Here is a 16,276-nt window from a genome sequence, read left to right on the forward strand (position 1 = left end):
GTTATCTGCCTGTGGAAAAAAGATGCTGCTGTCCACTTCCAGATGCTTAAGGTGCATCTGAATGGGAGTGGAGTAACTGCCACCTTCGGTTTGAACAATGAGGTTCAAATCAAACCAGATCTAAAACCCATTTTAGATATAAAATTCATTAATTTAAACAAGGAAATTAGGATGCAGCAAGTAATAACTTCAAAGTGAAGTGCATTTCTTCATAAAAATGTGCTTTCACTCTTTCACGTGCAACTGCTAAATAATACTGACCATTGTACTCAAATAAGTACAAATTTTCAGAACAAAAATGGCACTTACTGTTTTTCAAGTCTCTGTTGAAGACAAGTGTCTCGTTTCCAGCAGTTACATGGAATTCCACTCACAGCTAACACAGGACATCTTAATCACATTTTAATCCATAGGCATGATAAAGCCTTTCCTTTCTTTTAAGGAAATGGTGTGAATGATTTTTTTTTGTGGAGGTTTTTTGGTTGTTTGCTTTTTTCTTTTACTTCAAGAGAAAGCCAGATATCTGTAAAACTTAAATCTATAGTTCCCTGAACAGACAGAAAATTCAGAAGGCTTAATAAAATTCACATGTGGCCTGTTATTGCAGCTGCATATCCAATGCAAAAATAAGGTATTGACTGATTCTGCTCAGAATAGCAGCTGCTGGAACTCTTTATTAAAATAAACCTGTGGATTTTCAAAGAGAAAAAAAAACTGTAGATGATGTAATTTACCATAAGTTATAAATGCAACTATGTATTTCGATGTTTGAAACCTCTTTGCCCATTTCAAAATGCAGATTCGTTTATCGTTCCTACAAAAGGTCCAGGACTTTGAATTGTCCTTTCTGCAGGGAAGTTCTGGTCCCAAAAGATTCACATCCTCAGTGTGCAGCCGCAGTGCAGGCACACAGGAGCAAGATGTAAGCAGAGCAAGAGCTCCATCCAAATTACTCTCTTAGGTCCCTGAATACATTTCTGTTCAAAATGCACTTTTCCCATGCTTGGAATATGGATTTGTTTAAAAATTACGCTGAAGAGGAATGCTTTTCACAACACAAACTGACAGGATCCTCCATGTAGCATTTACGTTCATCTTTTTATGTCTATAAAAACTCCAGAACATTAGAACTGAGAAGGCAAGAGACAGAGCACTCTGCAAACCTTCAGGAACCAAGGGGTGGAACCGATACAGAGGTAAAAGATGGAACAAGAGCAAAAAACATACTCAGGCAGGAAGGAAAATACATGTAGGCAAATTAGAGAAAGCAATAATTATTTCACTGACCTTCTCATGGGTCTTGGTTTGCTCAGAACCTGCCTGGATCGTTTTCCATTGGGAATGACAAACGTGCAGCTGAAGGAGCATGAAAGGGACCCGCTTCTGCAATAACTGTGCCTGGAAGTCTTCAAAACTGTGATTAAAGACCTGAGAGGCTTCTGTGGGGCCGGGTTTGTGGAGTTAGGCTTCTCGGGTAAAACTGCTATTTATACCCAGGGTATAGAGGGCTGGACATGAACCACAACATAGTTGTGGTTGTTATGGCCTGATCAAATACCAAACATCATCTTGGGAAAAAAACCTCACTGACTTTATCTCTACGGATCTGGTTTGCTCTGGAAAAAAGGTGCTCCAAATGCACCTGAGGAAAAAGCCAAATTTTCCCAAATGTATACTCAGGTGTCTCTGCAACCAGTGTACTGCTGGCAAAGACTCACACCTCTGCTCTGTGGTGGCCTTCCAAGCTGGGCACTGCCAGCAATGCGAGCAGAAATTGGGAAAACAGCACCTTTACACTCCTCCAGCTAGAGCCTGGAGGGACATCTGCAGGTAGGCCAAGTGATTTAGGAGCCAAATACCCATAAGTGGCAACAGACTGTAGTAAAAACCCATGAAATTGGAAATTAATGAGAGTTAGGCACCTATGTGTCCAAATGGCTTCAGAAGAGCAGGGCTTTACAAGCTTTCCCAAAAAGTGCCCTCAGGTCTCATTATGCACAAGCTGCACAACCAGCACCAGGCTGGGCACAGGGTCCTGGTGCAGGGATTGGGACCACACAGTTAATGAATGTGAAAAAAAGGCAACTCTTATAACAAGATTCTCAACCAGAAAAGAGATAAGAAAGTCATATTATGCAGCACAGGAAAGGGAATTTAACAGGTGGTCAACTATTAAACAAGCATCAGACTCTGCAGAAAGTCTTCCCTCCTGCATGCCCGTGGCCAGCTCCTGCTGCACAAACACACACCGCTCCTGGCCAGCACACTCACCCAGGGCAGCAGCACAAGCCCACAAGGGGTGACTCAGAAAGTTTCCTGCCACTTTCTGCTTGTTGTCTCTTTCCTGGGTTTAAAACACGATGTGATTTTGGGCTGCGGGCTCAGTTACATTTCTGTTTGCTTTTAGAACAAGCCCGCATGCAAAAATTAAAGTACCTCAGATTTCCTTTCCAATTTCTTTCCTTAATACCAAACTCTGAAGTCCTACACGTTTCATTTGACAAAGCCATTAATTCAGTAATTTCACATAATTAAATCGAGCAAAGCAGAGTATTTAAATTGGAGCTAAGTGAAATATACTTCTGTGCAGCTCATGCTGTTAGAATTGTGCTACATGCTATTCTGCTGCTGCTCATTTATTAATTTAGGATCGGCTGAAACGTGACACTGTGTAATAAAGAATGCATTGGCTTCAATGGAATTAGAAATAAAAAAAAATTATAAAAAAAAAAATCACAGAGGACAGTGAATGAAGCACCAAATGAAGTCAGTTAATCCCTCTGAATGAGCCCTCAGCAGAGCACTTCTTCACCCAGCTGAAGCTGGAACCCAGGATTGCACTTCCCCTGTGATAAATAATTTCTGGGTAGAGGTTTTCAGCTATTTATCCCTGGAATAAACAGTGAGCTGCACCAGTCCTCCAGTGTGGTGATCCTTTTAGCAGTGATAACACTTTTTCTCCTAACATCTTCCTGCATTTTTTCTTCCAGCCCTATGTGGTAAAGAAAGTGCGAAGAGACATTTAAAAGACTTAAAGCTAAAATGACTTTAAAGTCTGGTCTCCCTCAGCCCCTCCTCTCATTTGGCAGGTCCCTGGTGCCGGAGCAGGAGACAGCAGTGCAGTAACACAGCACCAGGAACTGGCAGAGCCCTCACATCTACCCTGAGGATGATGGATGGCATTAAAAAAAAAAAGAAATTAAAAGCACAGATAAAACCTGAAGTTCAGGTTTTTGATGGCAAATGAGTAATAAAGGCAAAGAAATTAAGATGGCCAATAAGCCAAATAGTGGAACTTCTTTATGTAATTGGCTGAAGTCTCTCCAGAATATAGGAGATGGGGGTTTTTTCCATTGGTGCTTTCTGCTTCTCAGATTTCTCATGAACTACCTTAATTGGGCTCCTCCAAGTACGCTGAAAGTTCCTCCACTTCTTCCTCAGCCCCGAAGGACACCTGTGAAAGGGCCAACCCTGGACTGCTCATGACAGCCCTCACCAGATACAGCTCATAATGAGCTGCTCCCACTAATGAAAAAGGGGGGGTAGGGGGGAGATATTGTTGCTGTTGTAATTAAGCTTGTGAAGAGTTTATTTGGAGAGAAATTAGATTTATTTACATGCTGCTTTGTTGCTGATGAAGCACCAGCTATTTGGGAGAACTTCTAATTAACCCTAATTTACTTGATGCGCTCTTTAGCAGCCCCATTCCCTGTGTACTCCGCCAAGGTAAAAAGTAGTAACTATAACAAAATCATCCATTTTTAAAAGGCACATTTCTTTGGGGGTGGGGAGGGGCAGTCCCAACCTTTTCCCTTAAGTTATGGAATTTGTGTTTTAGCTGCTGACTAGCAGGAAGATACACAATTGACAACTTCATTCCTACTACACGGCTTTTTCAACAGCCAAACACCAGGGCTCAGGCGGGCAGGGCCACTGCATTCCCAGCCCCATGGTGGGTATGGAAAAAGGGGTTAGGGGCTTGCTTCAGACCCTTCCACTGGATTTGCAGCTAGGAGTCTATTTTTAAAGCACTTCCACTTCCTACATCCTGGGCCAGTTATACTGTCTGGCCGCAGCGTTCATTAACCAGATATAGTTTTAAAATATTTCATTACAGGATCAAGCTAAAAATCACTTAAATCTTATGATGTCTTTTCTCATTTAATAATTCACTGATGGTTCTGCTAAGCTTCCAGTGCCTGTGCTGTAGCCACAGGTTTATTTGCAACTCAGAAAGACATTTCAAAGACAACAGGTTTACAACCTCATTACATGAAAAATGCCCTAAAAAGTCACCAGTTTTTAAAAACATTTTGCAGAAAGAGCAACACCAATTCTTATTTTAATTTCACACACACAACACCTTGAACACTGAGCACCACTTTTTGGAAACAAAGGTGAAAAATGGAACATAAGTTAGGTCTATTATACAGAAGCACCTATGCTTTTTCATCACAGCCCAAAACCCGAGATGCGAGGAGCACTTGCAGAAGTGATATTCCTCATGTCTTCAACACTGCAGCTGCCTGCACACACAGTTTATAAAGAAAAATAATGAAGAAAAAATGTGGATTTCTGCAGCATCCTGTCCAGAAAAATGTTTTACCAATCTGGCTGTTACAAACTTGTACAAGATTTTTGCCTGAAATTCACCTCGATCAGAAAAGGTACATTTTTACTGCACAACCTTTTTTTTTGCATAAAATTATTGACCAAATTCTGCTCTCGGTTTTGCTTTCCTTGTTGATTTTGTATATGTTTCCTGGATGTTACTGTGGAAATTTGGCAATATATGTATTTTGTTTAATACAATCAAAGAAGAAAAGCCAAATGCCTCTTACACAGAACATTTCTCATTCATTGGTCATCTGGACTTGTGTGCTAAACAGAGTCCAAATGAGCTGCTATCTAAGTTTAAGCCCAAGTTTTCTCAGTTTCAATATGGGACGCACATTCTGTACAAAGTAATGACAAGATGATAAACTGATCATTTTTCTGCAACTATTTGATTAAACCAACATGTAAAATTGAAATCTTCCCTATTGTCACTGAAAGAAGGACAGACTACTGACATCTTTTTTTAATATTGTCAAAATTTTGTAGAGGAAAACTTCAATTCAGAAAAGCATCTTGGAGACTAGTAAGCAAACTTCATAATAAAGAAAAGACACTGATCATTCTGTTGCTAGTTATATTTCCTGGATGTGTCAGCAAGAATGGCTTGACATAGCCTTTCTTGGGAGAAGACTAATTCAAGTCCAAGTGACACATTTCTTTTAACAAAAACCATGAGTGAAACCAAGTCAAGATGAAACTAATCAGTCCGTCAAAACGATACATTTATGAACCACGAAAACATCTGATTTCAGTATTTGGATAAGAAACAGTTACTTTGATTTTCTTCTGTGGATGGAAACAACCACTATTTCCACTTGCATTCACTTGTCTGACAAAATCAGGGCACAGGAATTTAGTGTCATTTAAGTTGCCTAGAGCCCTCATCCAAGCTAAATAAAACCAATAGGCACGAGTCCACACCACGCCCAGCTCAAGGAGTCCAAAAAGCCTCTCAATTACATGAGACCCAGGGAAAACCATCACTCCTTCTCCCAAAGGACCTGGACACCACGCTCCACTCCCCAGCTTTGTTTGGGGGCTGCAGGGGAGCAGGTAGCCCAGAGCTGTTGTCTTTCACTCTTTAAAGATTCACACAACAGATGAAAATAAAATATACACAGATAGAGCAACAAATCTAAACTTCAGAGTACTGTCAGAGGACTTCTTCTGCCAGGGTGCTTCAGCCAGCCCCAGCTCACCACACACACAGAGGCACACAACCAGCAAGTGCCCTCCCACTGTATTTCTCTCAAATTGAAAATTCTCTCTGGCTTTGATTCAAACAGTCAGAGTCTTAAAACACATACACAGAGATCTCACTATGCCAGGGGTTTTCTTTATCCAAGCAAAAGCTTCCAACCAATAGGGAAGAAATTTGCCGACAGGGTACCTCCATTTTATGCTGGCAAATAACTTGCTTCAGAAATGCTGCAGCTTACGGTGTTAGGGCATTTAGAGGGGAAACTGTGGGATGAAGTGGGATGTGAAATCCCATCATTCCGCCACAAGGAAGAAGCACTGTTAAACATCTGAGTTTTCCTTTTGGAGTTTTGATGAGTTACTAAGAAAACATAACAGTGAACTCACTGACTAGAATGCTAAAGTTAAAAAAAAAGCATGTTTTCTTTATTTATAATGATGCAATAAAATTTCACAGCTCTCAAAAGCACCTTTTGGGTTTGAAACACATAAGTAACACTTGCATATCAGTTTATTTGTAAAACATAAACTTCCACTGCTGCAGGAGCCTGGAATACAAGAGCTGAGAGCTGTGGCTCTCCCCTTTTCTGAAGAGAAATAACCAAACATTATATATCCAAACATTACACCTACAAGTTTCAATCCAGCAACAAAGGTGCTGAACTTTCCATATCTAGACCATTACATCAGGAAAATATATTGCATGGATTCAATTCAAATGCATCAAAGCTTCCAACAAGAGTGGTTATTTTCAGCCAAATTACCAGGCTGCTGCTGAAGCACCAGTAAACTGAAGGACTCCTTGTCTGTCAGTCACAAACTGCCAACTTATCCTCAAGGAAACGCCAGGCTAAAACACGTACATCTAAATCCACATGTTGTTCAGCAGCGTTCAGAGTGCTGTCATTCTGACTTACATGTTTACATTTTTGCTGCTAATTGATTCACCCCTTCTGAAGGAGTTGCCTTGAACAGGAGGCATCCCTTCCTTCTCCCCTTGCCCCCCCCGCTCCAGCTTCATTACAACCCTGTGCTGTTGCCAAAATGAGATATTGCCTCATTTTTGGTACCATGCCCTTGAAGGCATCTTATTAGAAAAGACCATTTCTTAATTAACATTTTTGATCTTTAATCTATTACACATCCCTTTAATCCCATACGGAGGAGCTTTTGGCCCACTTCCGCGGCGTGGCGGTGGGAGGCAATAGGCTTGGCAATTTGTGCTGAGGGCTCTCTCCCAGCTGGGCTCCGGCACGGCCGGCTGCAGGGCTGGATGTGCTCTCACTGGTCAGCAGCAGACATTTGCATTTATTATTTTATTGCCTTTTATTTTTTTTTTCATAAAGACTTTAGAGAGCCACCGCTCAGCATTAAAGCCAACAGGCAGAATGGGAAGCTTGCGGATGATATCAGACTTCACCAAGTGGCTGTCAAGCTCTTAAAATAACCAGCAAAACTCTAAGTGGGAGATTTAGTGGATCACCAACATGTGAAGTGTTAAGAAAAGTACAATGTTAAGTCCCTTACATCATTTTACTTGCAAATAATTACAGCAATTACAATGTGCTAACTGGCAATTAACATTACAGGCTTCACAACTCACCAGAATTTTTTAAAACACGCTGTGGCCCTATGTAAATTGTCTCTTTGGTACTTCTGATTTGGTGGCTGTATGAGCTAATGGCTACACATTAGCTCAGCAGATCTCAGAACAGAACTGTCCACGTGCCAGATAATTTAATTAGAGGCTTGATCTTGTCAGAGCTTTATGCAACACAGACTGTTTCCAAGCAAAGTGCGTGGGGTTTTTCCTTTCTCTTTAGTGTTTTGTGACTGTCTAATAATTTCTACTAACGAACGCCAAAGCCATCCAAGGGAGGAAAGAGGCATGGCCAGAAACACACACCAACAGGCAGGCACTCCAGTCCCAAGTGTGAGGATTTCAAAAATATGTAGAGCAAGGCACACTGAGTGCCTCTTCCACGCACACCCCAATCTACTGCCGGGTCTCCACACACATCTATTAAATCTTCATCGCGCTGTACTCAGCCCCAAAGAAGACAAAGGTCACTTGTCTCCAAGTGAGAGCTATAGGGTATCTCAAATCTCATTATAAATGGTCCCACTTAGCAGTTTTCTCATTTGAATTTATACACAACAAATACAAGATTATGAGATGAGCTTGGTTTATTTTGACGATGACATTGTAATTCCTTGTAGTGAGACTGGAAAAAGGCGACTTTAGACACTAAATGACAAAAAGGCAAATGTATCTTCTGCTTCCTGAAACTCAGGCTGTATTAACTTTTTTAAAAATCCTTTTTTTTTGTTAGTATTTGGCCTTAATTTCTGTTTGCTACACATTCTTATACTAGAGTAACAATACTTGTACCCTTGGTCCATGATAAGCTTAACAGGTCAAGACAATTAAACCAAAAATACAGTGGTAATGGTTACAAAACTTTTACAAGTCAGGTCAATGTTGAGCAAGACCCACTAGAGGTCCCTTCCAACCCAAATGATTCTAGTTTCCCATACTGAATAAGCAAAGATTATTTGGGCAAAGCATCATAAATTTCATGCAGTTTCTCACTGCAGAGTTTCATATCACTGTCCTTACACAACCCAGAATGCAAAGCAGTGGAGCTTGTTTATTCCATTTGTTTTTCTTCTTTTACAACCTTGTTTATAAAACCCCATTCTCACGACTGGCACAATTTGTTTTTTTCTCAAGAAGAATGATTACTGGGGATCCACCACTGTGGCATTATATTTTATTGATTTTTCTTGTTTAAGCAACAGGCCAATGTAATATATTCTGCTATTCCTGTTCTACATTTATTCAGGCTGGGAGCTTTGAGCTACCAGTTACAACTGCACAGTATAAACCAGTCAAAGGAGAACAAGTTTCTGTGAAAACCAAAGAAATTGTTCACCAGGAGACTTTCCTTCAACTCTTCAGCTGTCTGCTTTTACAAAGGTAAAACCCACTGCAGTGGCTCCCTGTAGTGGCATGGTTTCAGCTTCCCTCACTCCTACCAGCCAGACAAGGCAGACTTGGAAAAGCAAAGCCACTGACCTGCAGAAATGGCTCAAAGCAAGATAGGCTGGCAAGTGCCCATCAGTTCTGATGCCAGAACCCTTTGGGAAGGTCAACCTGCAGACAGTGCACACTGCATGATGCAAAGACAAAGTAGTACGGATATGGGGCACAAGGAAGACTTCCTACTAGGTTGGGAGCCTGAATTAGCATTTGCAAAGTGCTTTGAGATCCTACATAAAAATATTTGCTGAAATAAGCTCTAGGAAGCATATTTGCCTGACCATTCTGTGTGCTTCTATCCTCGAATCTGCAGGAGATTAGCAAATCCAGAGTGCAGCAGAACTGGATAAATTAAAGATGAGAAGGATTTATCAGGTGATCTTATCCGTCCCTCTGCTAATGTAAGACCATTCCTACAGCGTATTTTCAGGCACTTTGTCCAGTCCAGTTTGTAAATGACTGAAGTGATAGGAGATAATACCAGGCTATTAGATCCCACTACCAGGAAATGTTTCCTGATGTTCAGCCTAACATCTCCTGTGCCCATTACTGCTAGTTGTGTCCCTGAAGGCTATCGTAAACAACAGATATAATTTTTACCTAAAAACACAGAAAATGTTCATCTAATCACAGCCCTTCACTTGGGCAGCACAGGAGAACAAGGTAGCACCACTGAAAGAAACACAGGAAGGGAGAGCAGGAGCATGAAGAAGATGGAGGGTGCTCCCTCCAGCTCAGTGGCAGCATCCTTCACCAGGATGTTCATACCTGGGAGAGACCTGGGTGCAAACAAGGGATAGAGAGCCAGGAAGGCTGCACCTGAGGGTCTACCCATGAAAGTGCCTTCAGCCAATGCAAGGAAATGAAACACAGCGTTACAGTCTCCCAGCACATAAAGTGCCAACAGGCACATCTTTTTTTTTGTCCCAGGGAGAAAAACACCGGCAAGACAGGGACACAAACCTGTGGAGGATGTCCCTTGCCCACCTCAGAAGGATACATCAGTATGCAACCATCCATGTCGGTGGTGAATGCCCCTGACACAAGACCCTATGGGAACATCCCCAGATCCAAAGCAGCCCCACACCAGCAAATATATCAAGCTTACAACACTTCAGATGAGGTTATCCTGATGACCCCAGAGATATTCCCAGATTTACTGAAACATTGCTGTCCACTACCAGTCCTGATGCACTGCTGGCATCCCAATGCACACCAGTCCACAGCCCCTTGCCAGCATGGCCAGGCAGGGGCTGTGATCCTGCAGCCTGCAGGAATCCTCTCCTTTACAGATGTTGCTTGTAGCAATGAGGAGCACTCCTTTAGGCACTGAGAAGCTCGGGAACATCAATGACACACTGCAACACACCACACTTGCTCAGCTTCCTTCCAACAGACCAGCTTTCCAGCATACATTATCTTTAAGAAGCCAGGGAACAGGAGCATGATGGGGTAGGGGGAGCACTCGATAGCTCACTTTGAAATGAGCTTTTCTTTCCTCGCCTCTTTCACCATGGAAATTAATTCTCCTCCTCTGTGCTATCGCTATAATTTTCCCAATTAACATTTTTAATAGTAAGTATTTTCTAGGAAACGCCGTAATACACAGGTGTGTGCTTCTAATTTAAATACTGACACCCATGCTGTGTTCACATCTGAAGATTGCTCCTTCTTGCCAGAGATTCCCTCCCCAAACAAGAGGGGAACACCTATGGTGCTGCACCCCCAGAGATGCCTCAGCGGGTCCGCGGGGCGGCTGTTCCCGTGACAGGCGCGTGTCGGCTGTGCTGCACCGCACACCGGGAACCTCCGCCTGTACTCCTCCTGTCCCTGAGGGTGCTACAGCTGCAGGATGTCGTTTGGACTTTGGGGACCTCCGGGGACACCCTGTCACTCCAGCCAACAGCCTCCTCCTGCAGCACCATGTCCCACGTCCCACGAGTGCTGGGAGCAGAGACCTGCTCACAGGCAGCCCTTGTGGCTGCAGATGCAGAGCTGTGTCCTGAGCTCCTACAAACAGAGTAATCTGGGAAGGGTTTATAATTATTTGTATTGTTTCTTTCTGTATGATCCAGCTTCAAAAACATCTTACACCTGTCTTGGATGTTCATCCACTACCATGTTACCCTGCACTTTCTATCACTTCACCTTCTGTTTGCGAAAACACTGTCAAAAGTACTTTCCTAAATATATATATATATCTACATAAAAATTAGTATTTATAGGTAAAAGGTTGATGTTAAAAATTAAGTTTTATGACAAGGAAATGAGAATTATTTTTTTACTTTCTCTTCTAAAAGGATACATTACAGTGTAACATTGTAAAAATCTACACATTACCAAGGAAAATAAAAGTTCAAATGAGAATAAATAAGGAATGCAGCAACCAGAGCTGCAAACTTCCCTAGCTTTTTTTTCTAGTTTGCATTTGTTTGGGCTTTGGATGCACAGCAGCAAGTCTCTGCTTGCTTCATGAGATCCCAGCTTTCTCATCCATTCTGCTCCTTTGGAAGCCAAAATTAAACCCAACCCTACAGAAAAGTTAGAGAAAAAAACCCTCAACGCTCATGGAGCAGACAATGCAGCACCAGGATCAGAAGACCAATGGTGGAGGACAACACAGGGAACAGCCAGGAGGGAACAGGCAGGGAGAGCCCTGAGCAGCAGAGATGGCATTAAAAACACCCCGGCATGGGTTCTGGTAGCCCTGAGGAAAAAATAAGTCTCCAGACTGTGTCAAGATGTTCCTCCTCTGGAGATACCAAGTGAAAATTTTGATTTACATAGCTGGCAGATGCCATGCAAAACAGAAAAGAGAGGGAAAGGAGTGACCACAGAGTGGTTTTCCTTTATTTCATGGTTCATTTCTGAAAAGCTGCTGCTTCCCCTTTTCTTTTCTTTTTTTCCTCCAGGAAGGAGGGAAACTTTAAAACAAATTGCAGAAAGCAATTAAAAATCCTACAGTAGTGTACTGTATAAAACAAGCATGGGGGAGAAATCTTAATGGAAAAACATCAAGTATCTGTGTCTTAAAATGCTGTGGGGTTTTTTTTTCCCATGCTGTGCTGTGTTAACGTGTCCCTCACACGTGTGCCCAGCTGCTGCAGTGAGCTCGGTGGCAGGGACAGGAAATTTGGAGCTAATGGGGGAAGCAGAGAATACCAACCTGTAATTTATTTTTATGATTTCTGGAATGTTATAATTGAATTACACTAATGTTGTGTGCTAAAGGATGGTTGGGCACTGTGTTGGAGGGGCCCTTCCCGTCGCAAACACTGCAAAGAACCCCCCATGCTCTGCAAACACATGTGCACAGAGACTCAGTCAGTGCCATTTGTCCTCAGCACTCAGGCCACGATTCACAGTTCCCTGTTTCCCAAACTCTTTCCTGATCAGTACTGTAACATGTAGCTGCATGGAAAAACAAGATACCTTCAGTTACCTCAAAAGCAGACACAAAAAAATTAGGCTTTTAGGTCTGCAGGCTCCTAAGGAGAAGACAAAATCTGCTCTGTTTGCCCCAGACAATTCAGCCAAGATTCCCTGGGGCCTCACAGTCAGGCTAATGAGAAACTCCCCAGCAACCCCCATATAAAATGCTTTCATAGGTCTTTAAAATGCCTTAAATTCTCTATATATTTGGTAAGACTTTTTACTTCTTTAAAATGTCCCTTGTTACTCCTCAAGATAATACCCTCGTGATGTATTGTAACAGCAATGCAGCATTGTCTGACCAGACCCTTGCTTTGCAAGTATTGAATCTTATTTTCCTCATGGTCTCAAAGCAGCCAAAAACCCTTTTGAAAAGCAGAGGTGGGCGCTTGCCTGGCCCCCCAACACCCCTGCCCAGTCCACCCCCTCTGACACCTTCAGAGTAGGACAGACAGGCTGCAAGGGCTGCACGTGCTGTTAAGGGGGAAAAGCAGGGGGAAGGAGAACTCAGCTGTACTTCTCTGGAACAGAAAACATCTCTGCCTCTTACACAGAAAAACACTACTGGACGTGCTATTTGACAGCAAGCTAAACCCTCTGATTATGAGAGGAAAGGAAAGCTTTTTTCCTTCCTTTTACATTAAGGAAAAAAATGTTTACAAGACCTGAAGAGGAAGGAAATTCGCTATATGCCCATTGTTAAACAGCACTGGTGGATACCCAGATTATTCACTGTGGTGCAAGGGCAGCCTCTGCCTCTTCTATGTTGTCTTGATTCTCTAGATTATTATGTACACACATAAGTTGTGGTTATTACAAAAAAAAGTAATACAACTATTTCTAGTTGTATTTAAAGTACTGGAATAAATTCCTCAGTGCAGCTATGCCAAGGGTTGGATTCCTGCACAGCGTTTTGCCTTTGGAGTTTTTACCAGGAACAAGCAGTTATGCCAGAGCAAACAGCAATTTGTGCACACACTCTGCCACAGGAAGAAGGATGGTGTCCTGCACTAAGCCATCACTGAACAGACCCATCTGAGCACAGGATTTCTGGTGCCATTGTGTCCACTGCCAAATTTCCGTGAGCTGCACTAAGCAGCTCCCATGAGCAGCTCAGTGCCACAGTCCAGTCATGGGTGCACAGACCACACACCTTCAGCACACGTCAGGAGCAGAGAAGCCCCACCATGAGACACAGAGCTTGGGCCCCCGTGTTTGGCACATTGTGCTCTGCACCTACAAACACTGAGGACAGATGGCTGTCACAGCTACCTGGACAAGACTCATGGCTGCAGATCCAACTCTTACTCACAAAGAAAATTCCAGTGTAGTTTCCACTGGTTAGATGAACCAAATAAATACAGCTGCAAAAGCTCTTCGTTTTCCCCACAGATGCACCTACATAAATATTTTGCTAGTATAAATATATAAATACATACTTTTTAAAAGTTTAAAGTTTACAGTATACCTGCTCTTGCAGTCCTTATATACCACCCAATCCTGAGACTGCCACTGCCCCAGCCCACAGCAGCTGTGCAGACTGCCAACAGCATTTTTCAGAAGTCGTTTTGTATGTGTTTGCACACACACAGAGATGTACAAACACATACAGGAGAAGAAGGGAGAGAAATATGTTAATTTGAAACATCTGGCAAATGTTTCAGAGTTAACAAGTCCCAGGTTTGGCTTTTTGGTTGGTTTTTTTTTTTTTTTCTGTGGGGGGGTCAAGGAAGGGGAGGCAATTTTGTCATTTTGGGCCAGGGAAGGAAGGGGCATGAAACAAGAAATTGAAGTGTGTTTTTTCACCCTTTATTGAACTTCAACATCACACTACTGGAGCTAATGCAAACAGGAAGATCATAAAAGAACATAATGAAAGTCTCGCACACTGGGACTGAGGGACTGGTTTCAGTTACTGAATATAGCTGTGGAGGCACCACACAAGAGCCAGCGACTCCACGCAGCCACACCACCACAGACTCTGGCTTTTTGAGCTTTTTCTATGCAGTTCCTCAATCATATTCCAGCCTGCAACCTCTGTCCCATCCACTGTGTCCTGTCTTGATAGGATGCTGTACTGCATCTTTATAAATATAAAAGATTGACATCTGTAGCTACTAAATGCATTAAGAGGAAAATCCCCCAATTAGCACACATTTTCCTTAAGCTGCCATAAATCATGCATACAATACATTTTATCCCACATCCAACATCTTGAATGAGAACTGTAATTGTGGGAGCAAATGAAGAAAAATGGAGACTCAAACTAATTTGGAAAAAGCCTTTTGCAGTCTTTTACTTAAGGCATAGTCACCAATACCAACAGAAATCCGAAATTAACTCCTGCTCTGCAGAGAAATGATTTTTCGTTACTGTTTTGAACCTCAGCCTATTGTGACTTTAATACAGTTCAAGACTTGTGATAGATAACACCGGTAACTCCGCTCTGCTGCTGCTTGAGACGAAGGTCAAGCGAGAGAGCTGGCGAGTGCTCTTTTCATGCACCGTTAGCTCCAGGCACAAAGGGGCCTTCGACATCACAGCTGGGGGTTTGCAGCAGCAGCAGCAATATTTGCTATCAGAGACTAGTGAAAACACAAACCCTTCTGAACAGCCGTAGCACCCAGAGAAGATGCACCCAGTGCATCTGAGAGCGCAGTCGGTGCGAAGGGAAATGCCACAAAATGCCACACAAAGGCAGTTTGTGCCTTCGAGACCAGCTAGATGCTCACTTCAGTAAGAAAGCCTCTCCTGTGAGCCAGTCTCCCCGTGACTCTTTTATAAAAACCCATCTAACCAGGAATGCAGCACCATTGTTAATTTTCATACTACTGCTCAGTTTCTGAGCTGTTTTTCACGTTGTTGGTGAGCTTTTAAGAGAATACCATTGCACAGTCCGATGTGGAGAGAGCACAGAAATAGACTTAGTGGTTTCAGAGTCAAAAATATTCTGGGATCTCATAAATGTTAAAGACAGTAAAATATCTTTACACAGGGCACGAACAGTGACTGAGATGTAGCTAGTTCCTTTGAACACAAACTATTCTGACATGTAACCTCACATTTACATTATCAATACATATTACACAGACAAACTTGATTTATCCTGTTCAGTTTCTTGAGGCTCTTTTTATTCAAATTATCGATGTACCACAGATGAACGAGCCCCAGACACACGTTTAAGTGATATTACTGTCAAGCAGACCAAAAGTTCGTTCAAATTTTGCCTTTCTACCATGGCAATGTACCACTTTTATTCTCCAGCTCTGACAGTACTTTCCAATTTCCTTGGAGAGGAGAAATACGCACATTCCAGTTGAGACCGAGGTTTAAAATTCCTATTAAAGCAGCTTTTATGTAATTAGATTGGAATGAATGTGTAACAGTGCCCATTGCAGAAAACTTCAAAGTGGTTATACTGGAGAAATCACAACCCGTTTCAGTGTGCCCACAAGAAGAAAGAATGGCTCTCCAGAGGATAAGAGTATATTAGTCTCTGTGTGTAATAGATTTTATTGACCATATGGAACTGATATAAAAATTGTGTTGCAGTGGGTAGTCTTGGATTTGAGACAGGAATGTGACATACAAAATACAGTTCCTGTAAAAAGCCTGGCAGCTTTCTGGCAGTTTTTGCAATCAGGAGAACCTAAAATATTTACCTGATTGAGTCACTGACGAGTCCCAGGTCAAAGCAAAATCTGAAGATTCACCCTCTTCAACTGAAAAAGAACAAAAATAAGTTGTGATTGCTAAAACAAACCAACTGGAAAGCAAAGTCATTAGAAAACTAGGTCCACTATGACATTAAGTATTAAAACAGGCTTCTGCACTGCTAAAAAAGAACTCACTGTTTTCTATAAAATAATTCATAAGGTAGAAATTTAGTAAAGAGAGAGATTTTCCCTACTTTTTAACCTAAATATGGAATTTGTGTTTGCAGGTTTTTTCCTGAACAGGTAACAGTACGTTCACGTGAAATTT

General features: G+C 42.1%; 1 protein-coding gene across 4 annotated transcripts in view; it reads right to left on the reverse strand.

Annotated features, from left to right (window-relative positions):
- Positions 1-16,276, reverse strand: part of ZNF423 (zinc finger protein 423) — a 229,122-nt gene that overhangs the window by 170,875 nt on the left and 41,971 nt on the right. For all 4 annotated transcript variants that reach the window (XR_010434321.1, XM_064671143.1, XM_064671141.1 and 1 more), the window contains exon 2: positions 15,955-16,014. Coding sequence is in view for 3 of the 4 variants with exons in the window: in XM_064671143.1 (XP_064527213.1) it covers positions 15,955-16,014 (60 nt within the window). In the remaining variant the exon portion in view is untranslated. The remainder of the gene's footprint in view (positions 1-15,954; positions 16,015-16,276) is intronic.

The sequence above is a fragment of the Pseudopipra pipra genome, chromosome 14 (genome assembly GCF_036250125.1).
Source record: "Pseudopipra pipra isolate bDixPip1 chromosome 14, bDixPip1.hap1, whole genome shotgun sequence".
Lineage (NCBI taxonomy): Eukaryota > Metazoa > Chordata > Aves > Passeriformes > Pipridae > Pseudopipra > Pseudopipra pipra.